Genomic DNA, 22,971 nt, shown 5'->3' with positions numbered 1-22,971 from the left:
TTTATATAAACATTTAATTATAGACAGAGTCAGGCCTTTGTTAACCTGTTTCACTCTCCTCGTTTCAGTTCTCACAGCCGTCCTCTGCAAAGGTAAGTCTCACTGTTCTGACGTATTTCGTGGCTTCACTGTTGAAAATCTTTGCCCGCCTTTGCAACAGTATTCAGGATTGTGGTTCACAATCCTAAATAAAAGTAATAATGTAAAATGATTGTCATGAAACGTTCTTAACAACATTGTTTATGCGACATCAAACATACAATCAGAAATACAGCAACAACTGCAGTATAACAGAGTAGTAAAGACAGGGTGGAGATCCCTTCTATAATACAACAGTGACCGCAATGATTATGATTATGATTATTCCCTCTTATTTATTTATTTTCTTGTTCTGGTAAGATATAAAACTCACTTCTTTTTTTGTATGTGTCTCAACTTGTGAGGTGCATCAAAAACAGAATGTAGTGTACTGAGATGTGAGGTACATGCGCAGAATATTTGGTTTTGGCTCAACAAAAATAGCCGGGAAGATAATAATAACAAAGAGAAACACATTCAGTATTATCGAAATAGTACTACATTCTTTTCATCATGTTACAGCTGCTACCCTAAAAGGGATATTTCAGGATTTTTGACATAGGGCCACAGACATTTATATGGTTAGTCTGGAGTTATAAGTGATTTGCCTCAGGTGCTCTGTGGAGCGGGTCAGACTGTTTTTAATGCAGGCTAGCTGATACCATAGAAATGTGCTAGCCTTGCACTAGCCTAGCACCACGACACTCTTCAGATATAAGTACTGCATGAATTACAAAAAAAATATCTCCAGAAATCAGCAACACTCTGGATAACTGAGGCCCTATGTCAAAAAACCTGAAATTTCCCTTTAAGATGTTTTTTTTGTGACGGCAGGAGTTAACTGGTGTGGCTGAAGCGGAATAAATGTGGATGCAAACACGAGCGCGCCATCTCAAAACAGCCCCTAAATCAATGAGTTTTTTCACAAAGCGTCATGAAGCCAGGGTTAGATAGGAGAACAGCAGCTCCACAGGTGTTTGGTTAGCCCTATGTGTCCACCCAGAGCAGATCGAGTCTCTCATGTTTTCCTGAAGTAAAGTACTCACATCTTCGGCCCGATTTGGATGTAGTCCTACTAAAGCCCTAGCATTGTCCTGTTTTTGCCCTGATCTTGTCCCACTGTAGTTCTTCATTTTATGAAGTCACCCCCAAAGACACCTTGAGATCCTCAGGGTGGGGTCTCCTGGTGGTTCCGAGAGTTACCATTAAACACAAGCAAAGGCCTGAAACAGCCTCAGTGAGGACGTGAGACAGGCCTCAACTCTGACCATGTTTAAGTCCAGGCTGAAAACATGGTTATTTACTGCTGCCTATGACACGATTGTATTTCAACCAATTTTAATATCCTTTTAATATATATATATATGTGTGTGTGTGTGTGTGTGTGTGTGTGTGTGTGTGTGTGTGTGTGTGTGTGTGTGTGTGTGTGTGTGTGTGTGTGTGTGTGTGTGTGTGTGTGTGTGTGTGAGAGAGTGTGTGTGTGTGTGTGTGGATGTGCGTGCGTGCATGCGTGTGTGTGTCTTTTTTTGATTTTTGTTAAAGCAGTACTAAGTAACGCGTTTATCTTAATAAATCCTTCCCGTAGTCGCTGTGGGGGGAATACAAGTGTTTATGGGATGATTGGAGGGTCTTTCATCGCCCCCTGGAAACCATGTTTGCAACTTGACTGCCACCAGACCGGAGGCCCCAATACACACTAATGGAATTACGAAGAAGAAACTAACAGGCTAACAGGCAAAGCTAGCGTCACTTAAACAGTATTTACAGCCAAGTTTGAGTAAAACAAATATTTCCATTGTGTAATTGGATGCACAATAGCCCTCTCTCCCTTTGCGTTTTCTGTCAGCGTCGTATTTACTCTCCAAGACAATTAATAAGTGAAAAAATTGCAACTTGCTACAACACCTGCAGTTGTGCTTATGGCCTCTAGGGGCAAGAGTTACTTAGTACTGCTTTAATTGTATCGATTGATTTTATGTGTGTTTTTATTTGTTTGTGTGTTTTTCGGTGTTGCTGTGAGGCACATTGAGTTGCCTTGTGCATGAAATGTGCTGGAAAAAATACATTTGCCTTGCCTTACACTGTTGAGATGACTAGCCACCAAAAAATTCATTATAACAAGCACATTTTGCTTTTTAATATCTTAATTATCTAGGGATAATTTCTATCAAATGATAAAAGGTACATGTGTGAGTCATTGTCGTTTGAAAAAAGCGAAAGATAATGTGCAGTGAGGAACTCTAAATGGTTTGCTTGAAACTAAAATTAAATTAAACTAAAAGATAATTATATCTTACCTGTTGATATTGTTGTTTCAGCCCTCCACAACATGCACAGATTCAAATGTGGCTCTCTGAGAAAATAATTACACTTTATTTTGTACCGTCTGTCTTAGTTTAGGACAGAATCTGTGCAACTTTAGCTTAGTCCATGTTCATATGAGCCATTTGTCCTGCTATTTGCTTTTTGATTGATGGTTCTGATTCTGTTCTGAATGAATCCTGGTTTAGTCCTGGTCAATAACTGGCTTGATCTAATACTGTCGCGAGTGAGTCCTTGTTAAAAAAAAAGTTATTTTTCAGTTTCAGTATTATCAGTTATTTTTCCTTTAGAATTTAGATGTATATACAGCAATGAAAAAAAAAGAAAAAAAAAGATATTTATCAGGGGTCTGATAACAGTCCTATTCACAGGACAGGTATTTTTGCAAATCCTCTTGGAAAATGGAGTATACTGATTGTTAGAGAAATAACAATGGTGTTCGAGAGGATAGATGAATGACAGGCAGCAGTCTGGATGTCTTATGCAGGAGAAGTTTATTTACCATCGGTGCGGGACCCGGAGACATGAACTCGAGACATTGCGCTAGTCCTACCATTCAAGTCTGTCTATGCTTCCACAGAAGAGGGATAAATACCCTCTCAGAGCGTCATACTGATACGCAAGCATTCAGTGGCAGAGAGTGGGCGCCTGAGCACCACAGTCAAGGCTATGACAGAGATAGTACGACTGTACAGCCTGACCCAGTATGATAAATAGCGATTTAATGTTATCCTCTAACACTCCTCCCTTTCAAAACTACAGCTTTCTAGTGGTTTTGACTAAGTGAAAAAAATCAAAATTAAACGCCAGCCTAAAAATAAACCTGAATCAACTACCTAAGTTTCAATTTAATCCAAAACCAAGATTTTAGAATAAAATCAAAATTCAAATGGTTTATCTATGCCCTAAGTGGAAGCATACACAGAATTGACATTTCAAAACAACATTCAACACACTTCACGTAAAGTACCACAGTACACAGTTATACGGGTCATTGTGATGGAATTAAATGACCCCCCTCCCAGTGACCCCAAAGTACTGAGACATGTGCATCATTAGATTCACTAATCACCCAATCGGGGCAAATACTGCTACCAATAAAAACACATGCATCAAGTACTAAAGGCGTGTAAAAGGGGGTACCATGACCAAACCTCAAATCCCCGACCTGATTGCCAATTATCAGGGATAAGTAAAAGATCATGGCCGCCAATCAGTTTCTCCTGCAAATGATATATTATTGGTCCAAGTCAGAAAATGTACATACAATAAAATACAAACACAACACAATATTCAAAGATATGAATCAATCAATTCTCATGAAAATCATATTCACATATTAAGAGAATGCTCATAGCAAACTATTAATCATGAAACAATCTTCATACCGGATGGTTAATTTCAACACAATACTTGTGAGGCCCGTCAAAACACCTCCAGGTGCTTCAGATCTATACGGATCACGAGTAGACTATCGTGCCGTAACACCTCTTGGTGTGTCTTTGGGATTATTCTGCCCACACACACCAAGAGTTCCCTATTGTCTTCCAAGTCTTCAGGTTGAAATAGAATGGCGTGGAGAATTGGCAGCGTCCATTGAGAAGGGTGCAAGCTCATACACTCGTGCACAATGAATTTTCCGTAAAATTCAAATCTAACGAGATCGTAAGCCTTATTATTTGTTATCCCTTGCTTCCAATGTTTTAATCAAGATTAAAAATAATGTTACTGAAAACTGCTAAGCAAGAAACCATCATTCAGGACAAAATATATTAAATCCTCTTATACTTCAGGCGTAATGGCCTCTGAAATAGAGCTTAAAACCCTTCCTTTTTGACCTGAACATACCTGCAATGAGCAACACACACAAAACATAACATGAAAGAACCTCACCACAAGATAACCAAGTATTGAATACCTGCCCTTTTATCTTGTGAATCTGTACCTGCAAAGTTATGAATTGAAATAAAGTGAAATTGGTAAGTTGAATAACTAAGCCATAAAGAATAAGCACCAAAGATTAAAAAATATAAATGCAAAATCAAAATATAAGCTGAAAACTGACTGGACCAAAATGAGTAATAATATATAGAAAGAATAAAATAGAAAAATAAAAAATGCTAAAATAATAATAATAATAATAATAATAATAATAATAATAATAATAATAATAATAATAATAATAATAATAAAAAATAGGTAAATATAGAAATAAAGTATTTTAAAAAAATATATATCTAGCCTCACACTAAGTCCTAATCAATCTATATGCCTTTGTCGCTTTAATTGAAACAAACTGCCAACCATCATTGGTTTAAGCGGGAACAAATTCTGGCTTTAACGCTCCCTCGGTGTTGGCCACTAGTGACGGACTTCAGTGATATGGCCAGAAAAGAATAAACAAACACTAAATAAATGAACACTACATCTAAAATACATGCTGTAAAATTAAAAATACATGAAAGCTTATTAACTATAAAAGAGTAATAAAATATAAAATAATAAATGTCAAATATAAAGTAAATATGAATACACACAACTATGAAATAAGTAAATATAGCCAAGTAAAAATGTAAATATAGAATAAAAGCACTTATGAATATATAAATGAAAATAATAATGAGAAATGAATAATAAAATATAAAATAATTAATGTAAAAAATGTAAATATAAAATGAAAGCACTTATAAATATATAAATGAAAATAATAATGAAATATGAAGTAAATGTAAGAACAATGGGAGTGTGTAAGATGAATCTTTCCATTTAAACTTTATTCAAACTCCAATGGATGTGTGTTTGCCTTCCTGCCAGATCCAACCTGTCTCTCAGGTCGCCTGTGGAAAGAATGTTATACCTTGCAAACATCAACACATCAGTATAATTTCTACAAACTTACCGATTAAGTATGACTTTTCACCAGAGTCAGCTTCAGCCATCATGACATGAATATCAATCATTACTATCATTCGCAAGTTAAAATATTTGATGAGATAATAAGTGTTTCTTTCTCTTGCTTGGAAACACAAAATAGATACACAAAGGATACTGATGCTCAGGCACGACCTCCAGACATCCAGAACAAGCTGACATTTTCTTCTTCCACGTTGCCTCCTGCAACAATAAAGAAGCACACTCCGGCCTGCATAAGGCCATATTTTACCATGCCATTGGTATTATTGTTCTCGGCTCATCAGCTCCCGTCCTGAATCAGACCCTCCTGCATCAGAATTCCACCTGTAAATTGCCTGTCTCTGTGGGAAATTAACGTTATCAACCTGGAAATAATATGGATTAAAACATGTTACACACTCAGTACATAAAAGTTACAAAAACAATCACACTCTTTAATATCATTTTATAGTAAATATAGTAAAAATATAGTAAAAATTAAATCATGGCATTAGTATTGTTAGTATGAAGCAATAATGGCATTACACATTTTCTATTTTCAGAACAACTGGGTTTCACTTACACAACTTTTCTTTATTCTTTATTATGTTGCGTTATTTCTGATACTTTCCCTGTGTTTAATTATCAGGTTTTAGACTTGAAATTAAACTACTTGCTGTAACTTTTGTTTTCTCATTATTTGTTTATTTAGATCAGAAAGAGTCACAATTATTTCTACAGAGAGCAAATCTCCTCTGCTTCTTGGCCCCTCCTTTTTTCAACAATTATAACGAGCTCCGTGTGCACCCAGAGTCGTGATTAGTGTTGAAAGCTGGGCAATATACTTTTGAGGCCATAAGTGTGACCTTTTGAGTGACTCTTGAGATACTGGATTACACTGAAAACTCTTGCTAGTCCGAAATAAAACATGTTTGCCAGCACAAATTTCAAATTTGAAGACACCGCTTTACTTACACTGTATGCAAACCTCTTCATTAGGCTGCATACAGCTCGAAATCACAGCCTCAGATCTAAATCTAAGAACACACGATGCGTTCAAATCTGGATTCAGCCTCCACTGACAATTCTTTGCAAACAACACAATATTTCAACCTAAGCATCCTAAAGTCTTCCAATGTAAATGATCACCTTTATCATAAACGCTTCAAATTAACATACACCAGTATCTCCACTGATCAAAATTTAGGACTTCTCATTTTACCTAAAACCGAAACCAACAACAAAATCCAGAATCAACTGCACAGTCAATTTCTGTGCAGAACTCACTCAATTTACTTAAATTAAATTCACGACATCTTTTATCAATTTCAGAAAGTTCAGAAAGAACATAAACACAAACAACAAATTGTTAAGCCTTAACCCTCCTTGGGTACTAACAAAAAATTAATCCCTACAGTCCTATCAACAAAACTATTTCACACGAGTGGTAACTTGTGGATATTTATCTTTCAAAGTTATGTTATCGGCTGTTACAGATCAATGCAACTGCGCTACACAGTAATTTGGGAATTACTCTATTTTTGAGAGGCTAAAATGTTGTTTATTGCATACTATTACTGACTGAACATTCAAATCTCTCTGTCTGTCGTTTTATTATTTTATTTTTGTAAAAAATTGTTATCTCTTAAAATATCCAATAAAATGTATTTATTTATTTATTTTAACTTGATTATTTTTGCTGTTTAAGATGCAGACTCATTGACCAATTTGAGCATTCTATAGTCAAAAATATCAAAATGAGAAAAAATAATAATAATTATAAATCGCAGCAAAAGAGGATCCCATGGGCCGCTGACCCATCGGCAAAAACACCAAAAATTGCTAATAAAAAAAAAGTAAATATAAAATAAGTATATAGCAAAAAACTTTAAAAAATGTAGGTCCAAGTGGTACAGAGAGCAAGGCATCAGACCTGGGCAAATTGTGAGCACTAGTCCTCCTGCAGACGACTGTTCAAGGCTTTCGAGGGGCAGCAGCAGCGGGGCTTTTGTTGGCATGTTTTCGAGGACAGTTTCTCAGCGAGGCAGAGCAGACTCTCAGTTCGGTGGACGATCAGTTTGGCGGACTTTCTCTTCGGCAGACTATCGATTCGGTGAACTTTCATTTCAGGGTCTTTGAGCAATGCACTTGGACCAATGCCCACGCAACGCGCAACAGGCCCTTGCCTTTTCCCATCACCACCAAAAATGGCAAAGTAAAATCTAAAATCTAAAACCTACAAAATTCAGCATGTCCTATTACGCAAAGCATCACAAAAATAAAAGCAAAAATTCTGTACTTTATCAAAAAAGGCCCATCCTCAAAAGAGTCAATGCAGCATGCTTGAAAGTAAGCATAGTGTTATTTATTTCTCCTTTGTCTTTAATGTGTTTTATTTTAGTTGCCTTTAGGTTCTTAAAACCACATCACTAAGATTAAAACATCAAGAATTGAGATACTGTACTACAAGTTTTCTTTAACTCTTTAACTATATTTTACTATATTAAATTCAATTGTCTATTCCAGACTTAAATTAAATTGGTCTCTAAAGTTTAATTTACACATTTCTGGTCAGGACCCCCAAAAACCCTTTGCGAACTATTCGAGATATAAAGTGTTTAGTAATTTAGACAATGTCAAGCAAAACAGCACTTAAACTCTTTTATATTATTTGCATAATTTTCTTTTATTTGACCTCTATATTCAAATCAGTGCTGTTTGCAATTAGGAATTATTTAAAATTCATATTATCTCAGTGCTCGCTATCTCCTGGGGGATCCTAACCCTGTTCCGACTAATGTTGGAATTTATTAAGACACTTAGTTTGCATTCTAAACCTCTGGTTACCTTTGTCGCAAATATGTTTCTCCTAAACACAGTTTGGACTCCAGCTGACCTTGTCTTGAACCTTGTTCTCGAGGCATTACTTAGAAGAGCAAAGGAAGTGTTTTGACTACTCCAATCTAATCTTGGGCACAAAATGTAACAAAGCAAATACTTAAACTATCTTTAAAGGAACCAGGAAAAGCCAACCTGCCGTAATCTGGGCATCTCTCAATATTCAAATCTTTTATAAAGATTAACGATGTGCAACTCCTGTTCAACTGAGAGCCTATATAGACATTCAGAGCCTAGAAAGACAGAGTTAAATTTCACTTTACCACAAGTCTAAACAGTGAAGACAAAATAACAAAATATAATATTTTTCAGGTCCTGGTATTTTTAGAACCAGGCCTACAAACTCAGGCTTCTCAAGCAAATCACAGCAGAACAACATTTATCCATCTATTCTATTATTGGGCTAATAAACTAAAAATGCAAGCCATTTCAACGTCTCGATTGTGCGCATTTTACTTTTAAATTTGTCTGACTGTGATCACTATGATTTGTTTTTATTGCTCATCACACACAAATCATACCTTTTATTAACATAACTACTTGTGGTTATACATCTTTCCCTCATAGAATTTTTTTTTGTGTATTTTAAAACCCAGTTGTTATACTCACAAGTTGCAGCTAAAACAGAGACATTGTGACATTGTGACACCGGAAATCAGTCCTCCACACAGTTCCTGTGGCCTGTAACAGATTATAAAGCAGCATCAATTCACAAAAATAACACATTTTTCAATTCATCATCACCGTCATGTGAACATCAATTGATTGTGATTCAAAATGCGGACATTGTTTACCCTACGGGGACTCTTAACTTGTATCATTGCTTTACCAATGCATTATCATTATTCAAAAGCATACCCCCCTATTCTATGAAATAGTTATAGCAAACAATGTTGGCATTTTGTTTTGTTAAACTGACTCAACAATCTTCCGAGGCAAGGGTTTATCAGGAACGCTCTGCTCATGGACCTTCACAGACAGAGACAAAACAATAACAGATAGGAGAAACAGTAGATGTGGACAGAGGAGACAAGGCAGAGACACAAAATGTGAGCATCACTCTCCCTGAATTATTCTTACTTTGAAATAAGTGAAAATGTTCATAATTTGGTCTAACATTATGTCATTGCATCTTGCTGAATGTCAAAGAAACCGAACAGCATCAGGTCACCCCTAACAACACAATCTGTCCTTTGTATAAAACTGACAGATCCCTTACTTTGTTCATTCAGACCCTTGTTCTTCTTTGACCCTGTGTCCGTGAAAACTCTCTACTCTCGTAGTTTGTTGCTTGTGAACACGGTCGGTGTTATACAGCAAGACCTTCACTTATAAGTCCAGATATAGGTGAAATCTCTGGCAAATTACTTATGTGAGAGTAACATTACTTTGAAATAATTTAGTTTTTACTCGCTCAAGTGCAGTGGTGGAAAGCAACAAAGTAAAAGCACAAGTACAAGCAAAAGGTAAAAGTATGGGCATCTTACTTTTCTTTAGTAAATTTATGATGAATGAACCTCTACTTTACTTCACGATATTTTTCAATTGGGTTAAAGTAAAGCATTTTATTTTCAAAGTGACCTCATTACGATGAACTGGTTAGACCCAATTTAGACTTGGTTTAGTGGTTTAGTCTTTTAAACCTTGTTTTAAACCCGGTTCAAACCTAGTCCAATGGTTTACTCCTTTAAACCTTGTTTTAGACCTTGTTTAAACCGGATTCAAATGATTTTAAAATCCTGCACAATAATCTCTTAAATACCTTCACCTTCCGCTTATAAAGCACATTCCACAATGCATAACTCAACACTTCTACTTAAGTCAAAATCATGTCAGACACCTTCACTTCTTCTCAAGTAAAAGAATCTGTATCTGCACTCTTAAGTAAGAGTGTCGAGCAATTCCTCCACCACTGGATTTTACTCGCTCAAGTGTACTCGAATGCTGTGAGTACTGAGTAACTGTGAGGATGGTGTTGCCTCTATTTTACTTTGTTGGTGTCAGTGTAATCTTATTACCAAAGAATGTACAGTTTTACTCAAATAAGCATGTTGTTATCGCAAAATAACTCAGTACACTTTATGTTCTCTGTGTGTCCATTATAGCCCTAAGAAAAAAATTCAAACAAACATCAAATAAACCAAGCAAACAAAGCAAACCAAGCAAGGAAGCACAGAATATGAAATATAAAAACATGGAAATAAAGATCTACTCGCTGCATCCAGAGCCATAGCCATCAGTTACATTTCTCTCAATGTTCATCAGTTGATTCTGGAGTTTCACAGTTAGATTAGAAATGAACAAACACAACAGCCTCCATAGGTTGTATATGGAGCGTACGTGTTCCTCTCTTTTGTGCACATCTCAAAAATCGGTGCTAAGCGGGTTATCTCTCTTAGGAGAAAAATATCCTAGGTTCATCTCCTACCCATAATCCCTTAGCACCAGTACAACTACTCTCTCTACTTCTTGTAACTATTCTATAGTCAGAAGAAAAATCAGCAGATGTATATTAAACCACAAGCTTTTATGACCACTAAAAACAGATAGTTCTATTCAAGTTTTCACACCAGCCTGTGGTCACAGTCCTCTGACTGTGGCGTATTTCTAAGTCCAACTGCCTTAGTAATTAATTACACGGCCTATGTAATTATTACCGACTCAATATTCAGCACTTAGTTCAAAATTAAAAGTAACATGAAACAACAGCTTTACACAGTAGCCCACAGCTTTTGCTTTGACCCACACTTGCTATCCGTAAACCAGACATAGAGACCAGTGACCTGGACCCAGACTCGTTTACAGCTTTCTGGAGCATTCTAGCTTCCTGGCTATGTCGGTGTGAGGCCTTTTGTTTGACACTAAAATTAACATTAAACAAAGCTTTACACTCAAGATAGTCTATAATATGTGTTCCTCACTCTTGCCTATGACGGCTATGTGGATAAACAGTAGAGTCAACAAGTTTAAAACCTGACCTACTCTAAACTGTATGCATGGAGCTTCACAGATTATTGCAGCTATTTCAGTTCAAGCTTTGTGCATCGGAATACCCCAGTCACCTAGTGGACCTAAAGTCCCTACTCTCGACCGGAACCAAACATCCAGAATTAACCGATAACATGAGATTATGTCATTTTTACTAATTGTACGTTTCCCATTGCATTGTTCTTTTTTCTATCAAGCATGAATCTGGTAAGGCCATTCCCCCTCCCTTTTATCAAAGGATAAAAATGCACCTACCAGATCAGCTGTAGACATGTTCGTTGACGCCAAATTGTTAGAGAAATAACAATGGTGTTCGAGAGGATAGATGAATGACAGGCAGCAGTCTGGATGTCTTATGCAGGAGAAGTTTATTTACCATCGGTGCGGGACCCGGAGACATGAACTCGAGACATTGCGCTAGTCCTACCATTCAAGTCTGTCTATGCTTCCACAGAAGAGGGATAAATACCCTCTCAGAGCGTCATACTGATACGCAAGCATTCAGTGGCAGAGAGTGGGCGCCTGAGCACCACAGTCAAGGCTATGACAGAGATAGTACGACTGTACAGCCTGACCCAGTATGATAAATAGCGATTTAATGTTATCCTCTAACACTGATATTTTAAGGGGTGGCTACAGCTTTTCTGAAATCCAAGATCCTAGGTTAATATAAGCACCTTGTCAAATGTGCTGCTTATATCAATTATTTGGCCAAAAGTATGGGCCAGATCTGCTTCACTAAAAAGGAATTTGTGAACTGAAAGGATCCGGTGGAGGTGTACGTACAAAAGCACTTCCTGGGGAAAATGTGGGCAGAGGTTCATGGTTGACAACACCATTTTGACACCATTTTTAGCTCAATGAAGAAATGGACTGAACATGATTAATGAAACAAATACACTCTGTTTAGTTGAGTTTAAAAGCTCAGGAAGGTTAGTGCAGTATAAGAACTGCAGTATAAGAACTTCACTGAACCTGATCTTTTTTGTCGTAACTTGTTTGTGAATGTGTTCTTCGTGCAGGAGTGACTTTAGAGATGCCGCCCTCAGGACTATTTCCTGGCGACTCAGCGGTTGTGCGGTGTGTGGGGTTGGACATGAAGAATGTGAATCTCTTTAAAGATGGACGAGAGGTGAAAGGAGACCGATCTCATCAGATCATCAGGACCGACACAAAAGTGGAGCTGATCATCAGTCCAGTGTCAGAAAATGATTTAGGAGCTTATTCATGTGTGAGCAATGGAAACTACCAACACAATCAGAAAACAATGTGGCGAAAGTGTAAGTAAAGCATACATCTGTTTTTAAAGGCTTTAATATCAGTTATTCTTCATCAAAATAATGTGTTCAGCATTTGTTGCTGCAGAGAGTCCATGCTGGCCGTGAAGGAAACAGCTTTTTAAAAATTAAACAGTAAGCTGAACATCTAAAACAGGGGTAGACAAGTTTGCTGGGCAGAGGGTTCATTTTCTTCATTGCACAAAGACCAAGGGCCCGACCTGCCAATTTTAGCCCAGAGTAAAGTACAATTTTCCTACGAATGCCAGCATTTCTGTACGTTGTGGTCATACCGTTAAACGATGAAAAAAAGTTTAGGTTCTACTGATATCTAAAGCAGGTACCAAAAACGAAAAAAAAAAAAGGTTTTGATGCCGTTGGTCCAGGGATGACATTAAAGGAAATGACTTTTTTTGTTTCAGATTTGTTTTTCCCATCTTTTTATTTCCATTTTTTCAATTTCTTGCCCAATGTTTGCACCATTTCACCCAATCTTTTTTCTTCTCATTATTTTTCCCCATTTTTTTTTTCTTCACAATTGTTTTTCCTTCTTGCTAATTTTTCCTAATTGATTCCCCATTTTTGCCCATTTTTTCCCCCCAAAACAATTTTAACACGATTTTCCCAAATTTTTAGCCACATTTCCCCCCAAATTTTTCCCATGTTTAGAACTTTCCTGTCATTGGAGATGAACCCGATATTGTCTTCCACACATTATTGTTCTGTTTTCTGGTTCTAGACAGCACATATTTTAGTTTAGATATCGGATAAAGCATTATTCAGATATTGAACGGTACCCAGCCCTATACATGACCCTGGGTGGGGTTTTTTAGACATTTTTGAAAGATTTGACTGTATTTTACACATTTTTAGAGTATTCAAACAGGAATTTGACCTCTGATTTGTAATATCATCTTCAAAATCATTCAAAACATCCTGAGGGCCAGAGCTTCTATGCCGGAGGGCCGGACGTTGCCTACCCCTGATCTAAAAGGTAGAATCAAGAGATATATAGGCACAGCTCTGTTCCAGCAGCTATTGTCTCTTTAAATCTAATCTTAAAATCACTGATCTATTTTACCCACGGGTACGAATAAAGAAACCTAACCTAGTTTAAAGGTCTTTGAGCAGCATTTAAATCCACAGATTTGTTTTTGTGAAGCGCTGCAGAGGCACCAAGAGCCCCCACACCTGCAGCACAGCGGAGGCGACAAAAGAGGTGCTACAGGAAACAAAAAAGGGACAAAGAGGAGGTATCTGGGCAAGACTCACAGCTAAGCCACACATGCCTTACCACTCTTGTTCTGAATAATGTTCGTTCATTGGGGAATAAGACGGATTTTAGTTGTCTGCTACGCTCTTCCCAGAAGATGGTGAAAGATTGTTTTTTTATATTCACTAAGTCCTGGCTCAGAAGGAGGAGGACTAAGATGAAGATGAGAAGGAGCGAGAGGCGGTGGAGGGAGCTGCGCAAGAGGAAGAGGAGGAGGAGGTGACCAGTGCAGGACACCACGCTCTTGACAACCCCAGGAGGCGCTGCACCGTTTCAGAGGGTCAGAGGAGCACTGAAGGCAGTCCTGCGGTTTCCTCTTCCTCCAAAAACCAAAAAATAAAGCGCTTACTTTCTTACTGACAATAATAATAATAATAATAATAATAATAATAATAATAATAATAATAATAATAATAATAATAATAATAATAATAATAATAATAATAAAGAACGCGAAAACCAATTATTGACTCAAAAATAATCAATAATAATAATAATAGAGTGATTCATATTGCTGTGGGGTTGGTCTTTATCTGTGCAGGGTGGAGGCGCAGAATCTCACTGACAACATCCAGCTACTACATCCCAGACCAGGGCAGTGTGACTCTGACATGTTCTGTGGAGGGTTATCCAAACCCTCAGTGGCTCAGACGCAGCTCAGACTCAGACACTCACTTGGAAAAATTGAAGGAAAACACTGATGCTATCAGAGTGTCTCGTGGAGGAGTGTACTCCTGCAGAGGTTCAGATGAGTTCATCGTCACTGAAGAAAGTGATAAAGTCCCCATTTGGGAGACTGGTGGTGAGTGGCTCATGTTATTCTTCGATATGATAGAGTTTGGTAGGTAAGTTTATTATTGTATCGATGTGATATCTTAAACCAACGTAGTCCAATAAAGAGGGAGAGACAGAGGGTGGGGAGACACAATAGAAAAATAGTAGTAATAATATTTTAAATGTATATTTTTTGCAGGTTTGCCTTTAAAAATGCCTTCAGAGGCCTATTCTGGAGAGACAGTGATTGTTCGGTGTGAGGGGCCTGTCCAAACACATCTGTACTTTTATAAAGATGGAGTCATTGTAAAAAATGACACGAATCACTGGTTTAAACGCACTTCTGAGACGACAGTGGAGCTGAGGATCCATGTGTCAGCATCAGACCAGGGCTCGTACTCCTGTGGGATCAATGGGGGAACATTATACACTGGTCACCAGTTTCTACGAATATACACAGGTCAGTCCTGCTCACATACAGGACTCTGATCAGAGTTCTCGTCTGGAAACCTGAATATAATCACAAACATACTTTGAAAAGCCTGAATAATGTGTGACATACGTATGATTTAATGTTTTCACCACAGGATGGATCCGCAGTGTTAAACTGACCACAGAAAACCACTTCATCCCAAACCAGGGCACAGTGAGGCTTAAATGTGAGATACAAGGAGTTTATAAATATGAATGGATCAGACGTTCTTCAGCTCAGAATTCTACCTTGGAAATATTAAAAGAAGACACACCTACTGTCACTGTCTCTCGTGGAGGAGTTTACTCCTGCAGTGGAAAAGTACGACTTTATAGACTGACAGCTGAAAGTGAGCGAGTCACTATTTGGGAAACTGGTGAGTACATTTCTGTTTCTTACCTTCTCCAACATGTTGGTTCAGAAAGATTCGTTTGAACATTTCAAAGCTGTTAATCCATTATATGTTTTAGTTTTATAGGTAAGGTAAAGGTAAAGTGCTTTTATTGTCATTACACAATTATATTAAAAACTCTGCATGTTGCCACTAACCAGACCAGCATGTTTGGAGAAAGGGTAACCTACACAGACACTGGGAGAAAATGCAAATTCAAATGTCTCTGTAAGAAGGGTGGTGGTTTCCCTTACTCACACCACTATTCATACTGGCCTGTTGTGAATGATTTTAGTTGTGAGTGGTTGGTGGTGGTCGGAGTAGCCTATGGCACAGATTGCGAGAAACTTGGTAGCACAGGCTTGTAAAGTGAAGTGGAGCATGTAGTGTAGTTAAGAGGAACAAATGTTTTGCAGAGGCATCAGTCTAAACAAGCACTTTGTTCATCAGACACATTATAACTCTATTGGGGAGCATCTCTAAGCTGTTCAAAGGTCTGTCGAGATGAAACTGTATCTCAGTCCCTGTGTGCCCGACCTCCTCAGTGGATCAGCAACTGTACTCTAAACTCCACTTTGACAAATAGACAGCCCACATATTGGGAACCACAGCAAGATGTAACAACGTCGCACTATCATAATGTGTGTTGTCTCTCAGTCTTAAACAGAGCGGTGGTCCAGCCTGATCCTGCCTGGACAGAGGTGTTCAGTGGAGAGAGCCTGTCCCTCAGATGTGACGTGAAGGATGAAGGAGGCTCAGAGTGGAGCTATGTCTGGTGGAAGTCTGGAGTCATCTTACCAACAGCAACAAGAGAATACACTCTCTCTAGTGTGTCCGTGTCAGACAGTGGAGGCTACAGCTGCAGAGCGACGAGAGAGACTTTTCAAAGCACAATGTGGAGCCAAGAGTCCAGGATCCAAGTGCTCAGTGAGTCCAATGTGTTTGATCAAAAGGTCTATGTCTTTTTTTACAGACCTTCTTCAATTGCAGAACTATGACACCGCTATGTGATGGGGAAATCTGGAACAAAATAGCCTAAATAGAGTGTTTAGATGTGATGTGTGCAACCGGCACGGTAGCACAGCGGTTAGTGCTTGTGCTTCACAGCTAGAAGGTCCGGGTTCGATTCCCACCAAGGACGGGCCTTTCTGTGTGGAGTTTGCATGTTCTCCCCGTGTCTGCGTAGGTTTCCTCCGGGTACTCCGGTTTCCCCTACCACTAAAAACATGTACAATAGGCCAGGATGTATGAGAGTGTGTTTGAGAGTGCGCATGGGGGACGACGGATGAAAATTAGCCTAAGGCTACAATCCGGTGTGGCTTGTTCATTAACTTGCACTGTCCCTACCAAATAAACAATAAATAAAAATAAATAAATAAATACAGACACAAAAAAGAAGATCATAAACAACGTTTTTTAGAAGCCTAGCTAGCTTTTCTGGAATAGTAGCACAAATATTTAAAATAAAATTCAGTCCATCACGTCCCCCCTGCAGGTAAAGCTGTCCCCGTCCTCTCCGTGTCTCCGTTGTGGCTGAGTCCTGGCGCCTCTGTCTCTCTGAAGTGTGACGTTACAGCGCCCTCTGCAGGATGGAGGTTTCACTGGTACCGGGCTGTTCCTCTTCCATCAGGCTCGTACTCATATGAGCTGCTCCCGGGGCTCACCTCAGGGACCGCACATGGGTCCTTCACTGTTCACAGTCTGAGCAGCACAGCAGGGTTTGTGTGTCGAGCTTCACGAGGGAGTCCAGAGGTCTACACTGAATACAGTCCACCACAGTTTGTCTGGTCTGCAGGTAGCTCTGCTGTCACTGACTCTTCTTCATTATCTTTACACTATAACACTATAAAAGTCTGTCTTTTCAGACGCTCCAGGCTCCAGAGTGTCTCCGATTGTGCATCCAAACAGCTCACAACACCTCACCTTTGACCCAGTGTCCGTGAGCTGTGGCTCCTCTGATGAAGACTGGAGAGTCCAGATGTTTTCTCTGACCACTCACTCTTTAAACCAATGTCCCTCTCACACAGGAGAAAAACAGGAATGTAGTTTCTCCACAGATGAGGAAACCAGGGTAGTGTTCTGGTGTGAGTCTGGACGTGGAGAAATGACTGACGCTGTGAACATCTCCATTCACAGTATGTTTACATGTTTGACTGTATTCGACTGTGCCAGCTGACATGAAAATGCTAAATACATTAACCTCAGAAAGGACGAATCGTACCAGGTTGTTCCATCTGTCAACAAAACTGTAAAAGACCAGTATTACATTTTCTTAAACAACGTGAACATATTACGCGCACGTGATAAGTAATTTACTCTTAAGCACAAGCAGACTCTCACACACACATCAGTCCCAGAAGAAATCTAAACCCATGTGAAAGATTACAGACTCACGACCTGCAGATTAGTTGGAGACTCGAGTCGCTGATGGTCACGGAGATTCATCCCATTAACCCTTGTTATGTCCCTCAGAGGGACCACGAAAACAATTTAATTAGGTAAACAAGTTACCTAGTTCATTTTTGAAGACAACATATAGCGTTCGCAACATTGCCCCATCTGCTTGAGACCGTGTAGACCTCTCAGCGACCCTGCGGCGACTCGGCTGAAATGGAACCTGTTTATTTTACTGTTTATTTTATATACAATCTATTTCTCCCACTGTGAGTTAAACACTGTCCAGCTCCCGGATAAATGGACGGTCTCGCATCAGTGCCAGTATTAAAGAGCGCAGGGAAAACTCCACATCGCAGAAACATGATGAAAACACTAGCACGCCACCTACAGTAGAGTAAAATATTCCAGTCTGGAAACATTGCTTTGCAAAACATCGGCATGAGTGTCTGTCCAGCCACTTACTGAAGCTGAAGGTTGCACAGAGCACCTCCTGTTTGTGGGAGTCAGTTTTTTTGTTGAAGCTTGTGGATCAGATGGACGATGTCTTTAACTCCGAGGAGCTGTTTGATGCTCTTTGTCAGGTTGTCAAACTCTTCTTCTTTGAATGGCCAAATGGACCGTATGCTATTACTGTTATGTGTATTATGTTTGCCTATAAAAAAAATGTCTTTCTTTTATTTTTCTCGACAGATTCTGTGATTTTGTTGATCCCGGCTCAGCCTGTTCCTGAGGGACGTTCTGTCTCTCTCACCTGTAAAGTGCGACAATCTGATGATTTCTCCTCAGTTCGTTTCTATAAAGACGAACAGTTCATACAAGAAGAAACCTCAAGAATATACAACATCTCTTCTGTGTCCAAGTCTGATGAAGGCTTGTACAGATGTGGAATACACCGTTCTTCAAATCAGGTCCTGACGTCTCCAGAGAGTTGGCTGTCAGTCAGTTGTGAGTTCAGTCCTTTCCCTGAAGTTCAGTTGTTTTGTGACTCATTTTAACATAAATTCTCTAATTCTTTTTCTTCAGCGTCAGAGGCGAGGAGCTCTTCAGTTCTTGTGCTGGTGTTGGTTGGGTTCGGGTTTACAGTTTTCCTGATTGTTTTGCTGATTCTGCTGTTGGTTTTGTGGCGTTACAGAAAAAACAAAGGTACAGCTGAGATACAAATAACCTTTAAATGTATTGAGTTTTATTTGCTAACATCTGTTTTTTTTTCCAGATCAGTGCGTTATGAGGTCAGTAATGCTCTTTCTTTATTCACTGTTCTAAGTGGGTTTGCTTGTATTTCATGTCACTTAATGTCTCAGGTCTCAGGAAACCAATCAGACGCCTGCTGGAGATCACGTGACCACAGCCTCTCCTAATCAAGGTTTGTGCAAACATTTTGTTGGTTGAATCAGTGACTTGTTAAAATCATATTGCTGTTGTTTATAAAACAATGATAAAACAATGTTACATTCTCTTTAACACTTGGATTTATAGAAGTGACCTACAGCCAAATCGAATTCCGAGAGAGGAGAGAACGAGGGAGAGAAGCAGACGTCATGTTCTCCAGTGTTATTGCACAGTCGGCAGCAGGTACAGTTTGGTCACTTCACAACAGAAACGGTTATGCTAAAAGTGAACATTTCATTTGCATTGTCCAAGAACCAGTTCTCGTTCTCAAGTTCGCTGTGACAAGTTATGTGACAAGTTATTTTTGATTGACTGCGGAAGAATTCCGCAGTCAATTATTGGTTTTCATGTTCTTTATTATTATTCCTCTTCCATCTTTTTCCCGATTTTCTCCAGCTTTCAGCACCGTCATGCTTTGTGCAATTTATGCAAGTTATGCATCAAAACGTTCCGCATGTTGAGGAGAAGGTGCTATTACTTTTGGGACTTCTGCAATTTACGGTTTTTCCGCAATCGGCCGAAATGTCGGAGATTTTTCCCATTGACTTATAATGGGGCTTCCGCAAATCCGTGCTTTTCTGCACTTTTTTCTGCATTTTATGCAATTTCTGCACTTTGTGCATGTTCAGCTTCTGCAACTTGTGGGTTTTGAGAAAAAATTGGCCTTCTGCAGATTTCCAGTTTTTTTATACGGGAGTTTGAAATTTTTGCATTGGTGTGTATGGGGGAATCCAGCCAATGGGGAGACTCCGCCTTTCAGCCATTTGTGCTTCTGCCAATCAAGCGCTGAGGCCATTTCAACAGTTTGACCAGTTTATGGAATATAAAAGTTTATGCAATATTAACAATTTATGCAAAGTAACCACTTTATGGGATTTAACCAGTTAATGCATTTTAAAGCGTTTATGCAACTTAAGAGTTTATGCAATTTACATAATTTATGCAAATTAACCCATTCATGCATTTTACCACTTTATGCAGTTTATGCAACGTGACATTTTATGCATTTTACCAGTTTATACAAATTTGATTATGCAATTTGAAGAGTTTATGCAATTTCTGCATTCGCTTCCCGCATTTCCGCAGTCAATCTCAATGGCGCAGCCATTGCATTTCTAGTTGATTGACTGCGGAATTCTTCCGCAGTCAATTATTGGTTTTCATGTTCTTTATTATTATTCCTCTTCCATCTTTTTCCCGATTTTCTAGAGCTTTCAGCACCTTCATGCTTTGTGCAATTTATGCAAGTTTTGCATCAAAACGTTCCGCATGTTGAGGAGAAGGGTGCTATTACTTTTGGGACTTCTGCAATTTACGTTTTTTCCGCAATCGGCCAAAATGTCGGAGATTTTTCCCATTGACTTATAATGGGGCTTCCGCAAATCCATGCTTTTCTGCACTTTTTTCTGCATTTTATGCAATTTCTGCACTTTCTGCATGTTCAGCTTCTGCAACTTGTGGGTTTTGAGAAAAAATTGGCCTTCTGCAGTTTTCCAGTTTTTTTATACGAGAGTTTGACATTTTTGCATTAGTGTGTATGGGGGAATCCAGCCAATGGGGAGACTCCAGGACTTTCAGCCAAAGTGCAGCTTCTGCCAATCAAGCACTGAGGCCATTTCAACAGTTTGACCAGTTTATGGAATTTTAAAGTTTATGCAATATTAACAATTTATGCAAATTAACCACTTTATGCATTTTAAAGCGTTTATGCAACTTAAGAGTTTATGCCATTTAGGATTTATGAATTTTAAAGAGTTTATGCAATTTACATAATTTATGCAAATTAACCCATTCATGCATTTTACCACTTTATGCAGTTTATACAGTTTATGCAACATGACATTTTATGCATTTTACCAGTTTATGCAAATTAGATTATGCAAATTAAGCAATTTATGCAATTTGAACAGTTTATGCAATTTCTGCATTCGCTTCCCGCAATTCCGCAGTCAATCTTATTGGAATCATCAGCAAAAAGAACGGGAAAGGTGGTCGTAGAAACAGAAGCAAAATCATTAATATACATAATAAATAATAATGGTCCCAAAATTGAACCTTGTGGCGCACCATACTCCACGGAATTCCTTTTAGATTCATGTTTTTTTAATACTGGGCTTTACCCAAATCTAAAAGCTTCTTAACTGGAGATCAACAATGTAACGCCTCATTTGAAAGCTAAGACCTACAAAAGTGATGGAAACTTTTCGTCACGTCGCCACATTTTTGTCACATTTTTGTGGTTTTTTTAATCATTTTTTGTTGTGTTTTTCTCACGTTTTTGTAGGGTTTTTTTGTCCGTGTTTTTCTCATGTTTTTGTTGACTTTTCATCCTCTTTTTCTCACTATTTTGATGAGTTTCTTTTTAGCTTTTAGATTTGGGTAAAGCTCAGTTGAGGCGGGACTGGTGGCCCTAGAGCCAGTGTTCTGTGCTCTTCCAGAATGGACATATGGCCAGTCCGCCCCTGGTAGTTACAAATGTGTTGACCACATGTGAGGAAACAACCCGGGCGAGAGATGGGCAAAAAGGCGAGGCAGACCTGGTGCGTGGATGTAGAGACATATTTAACCTTGACCACTTCAGCACTACCCAAATCTAAAAGCTTCTCAACTGGAGCTTTCAGTCTATTAGGCCACAGTAACGACTCATTTGAAAGCTGAGACCTACAAAACGGATCTAAATTGAGCTTTTTCCTTGCGTTGCCGCTGTTGTCACTTTTGTAAAAAAAATTCCATTGCTTATTTATTGGGTTTTTGTCACATTTTTGTTGCCCTTTTGTGGCTTTTTCATAATTTTTTCATTACTTTTCATATTTTATTATTTATTGACCTTTATTTAACCAGGATAGTCCCACTGAGATTAAGACCAGGATTTTTTCAGGGGAGTCCTGGCCCCTGAGGGAATCTATTGTACATGTTTTTAGTGGTAGGGGAAACCTACGCAGGCACGGGGAGAACATGCAAGCTCCACACAGAAAGGCCCCGTCCAGGTGGGAATCGAACCCGGGACCTTATATGCTTTTTTTTGTCTTTTTCATCGCTTTTTTGTCACGTTTTAGTTGGTCTTTTGTTGCCTTTTCATCCTCGTTTTTGTCTAATTCTTCAGTGGGTATTTATAGTTCTGGGCTGGCGCCATCTAGCGGTGAGTCCAGCCTGCTGCAAAAAGAAAAGTAATACAGGGTTTCCACAGCGCATTACAAAGCATAAGCGCTCACTTTGACTGTATAAACCCTGTAATAATAAAATAAACTCAAAATGTTTTTCTTCTGTTTGTTCTCGGCAGATGTGGACGTCATGTACGCTCAGATCAGCCACTATAGAAAAGGAAAAGAAAGATCTGAAGGTAACGTGTTCTGTCTTTTACTGGCTCCGTCCACATGTGCAGTTCCACAAATCACTCTCATCAGTTTCCTCAATCCTCTGCTCACTATGGTTTACTATCACTTTTAATCTACTGTATTTGCTTTTATCTCTTTGATTTCAGTGAAGCCCTCGGATACATGTGTGGAAGAAACGGTTTACTCTGAAGTCAAAAGGCCTGTGAGACTGACTGGAGCTCCAGACTCTGTGGGACTGTAGCCTTTCCTCATGACTCTGTGCCTTAGACCTGACACAGCCTCATCTTGTTATTATTATTATTATTAACCCTGAGCCGGGTTCCTCCTGCACTGCTCGAAGCTTTAGTCAAACCATTGGTTGTTTTTATACTTGACTTTAATGTCACTTTGTAAATATTGTATCAGTAAAAATGAACATAAAATGAACTTTGTATAAACCCACTGTCATGATTTATTGCCGCAAAAAGTGTGGAATGATTAGTATC

At 38.7% G+C, this 22,971-nt stretch overlaps 2 protein-coding genes across 6 annotated transcripts in view; both read left to right on the top strand.

Moving 5' to 3' along the window:
* LOC306961790 (Fc receptor-like protein 5) overlaps positions 1-22,971 on the top strand; it is a 101,644-nt gene that overhangs the window by 72 nt on the left and 78,601 nt on the right. The window lies entirely within an intron of this gene.
* On the top strand, positions 31-22,727 carry LOC306962368 (obscurin-like; the record flags this gene model as incomplete). Its single annotated transcript, XM_079555488.1, has 15 exons — positions 31-92; positions 12,201-12,458; positions 14,270-14,527; positions 14,702-14,962; positions 15,090-15,350; positions 16,023-16,292; positions 16,861-17,160; positions 17,231-17,500; positions 18,453-18,707; positions 18,786-18,905; positions 18,976-18,991; positions 19,064-19,125; positions 19,239-19,334; positions 22,432-22,527; positions 22,633-22,727. Exons 2-15 carry the CDS (start codon positions 12,215-12,217, stop codon positions 22,725-22,727), a joined length of 2,604 nt encoding a protein of 867 aa, XP_079411614.1. The 5' UTR covers positions 31-92; positions 12,201-12,214.

Source organism: Gobius niger, assembly GCF_951799975.1.
Source record: "Gobius niger genome assembly, chromosome: 4".
Taxonomy (NCBI): domain Eukaryota; kingdom Metazoa; phylum Chordata; class Actinopteri; order Gobiiformes; family Gobiidae; genus Gobius; species Gobius niger.
Note: the sequence above shows the minus strand (reverse complement) of the source record. Positions and strands in the feature narration are given on the sequence as shown.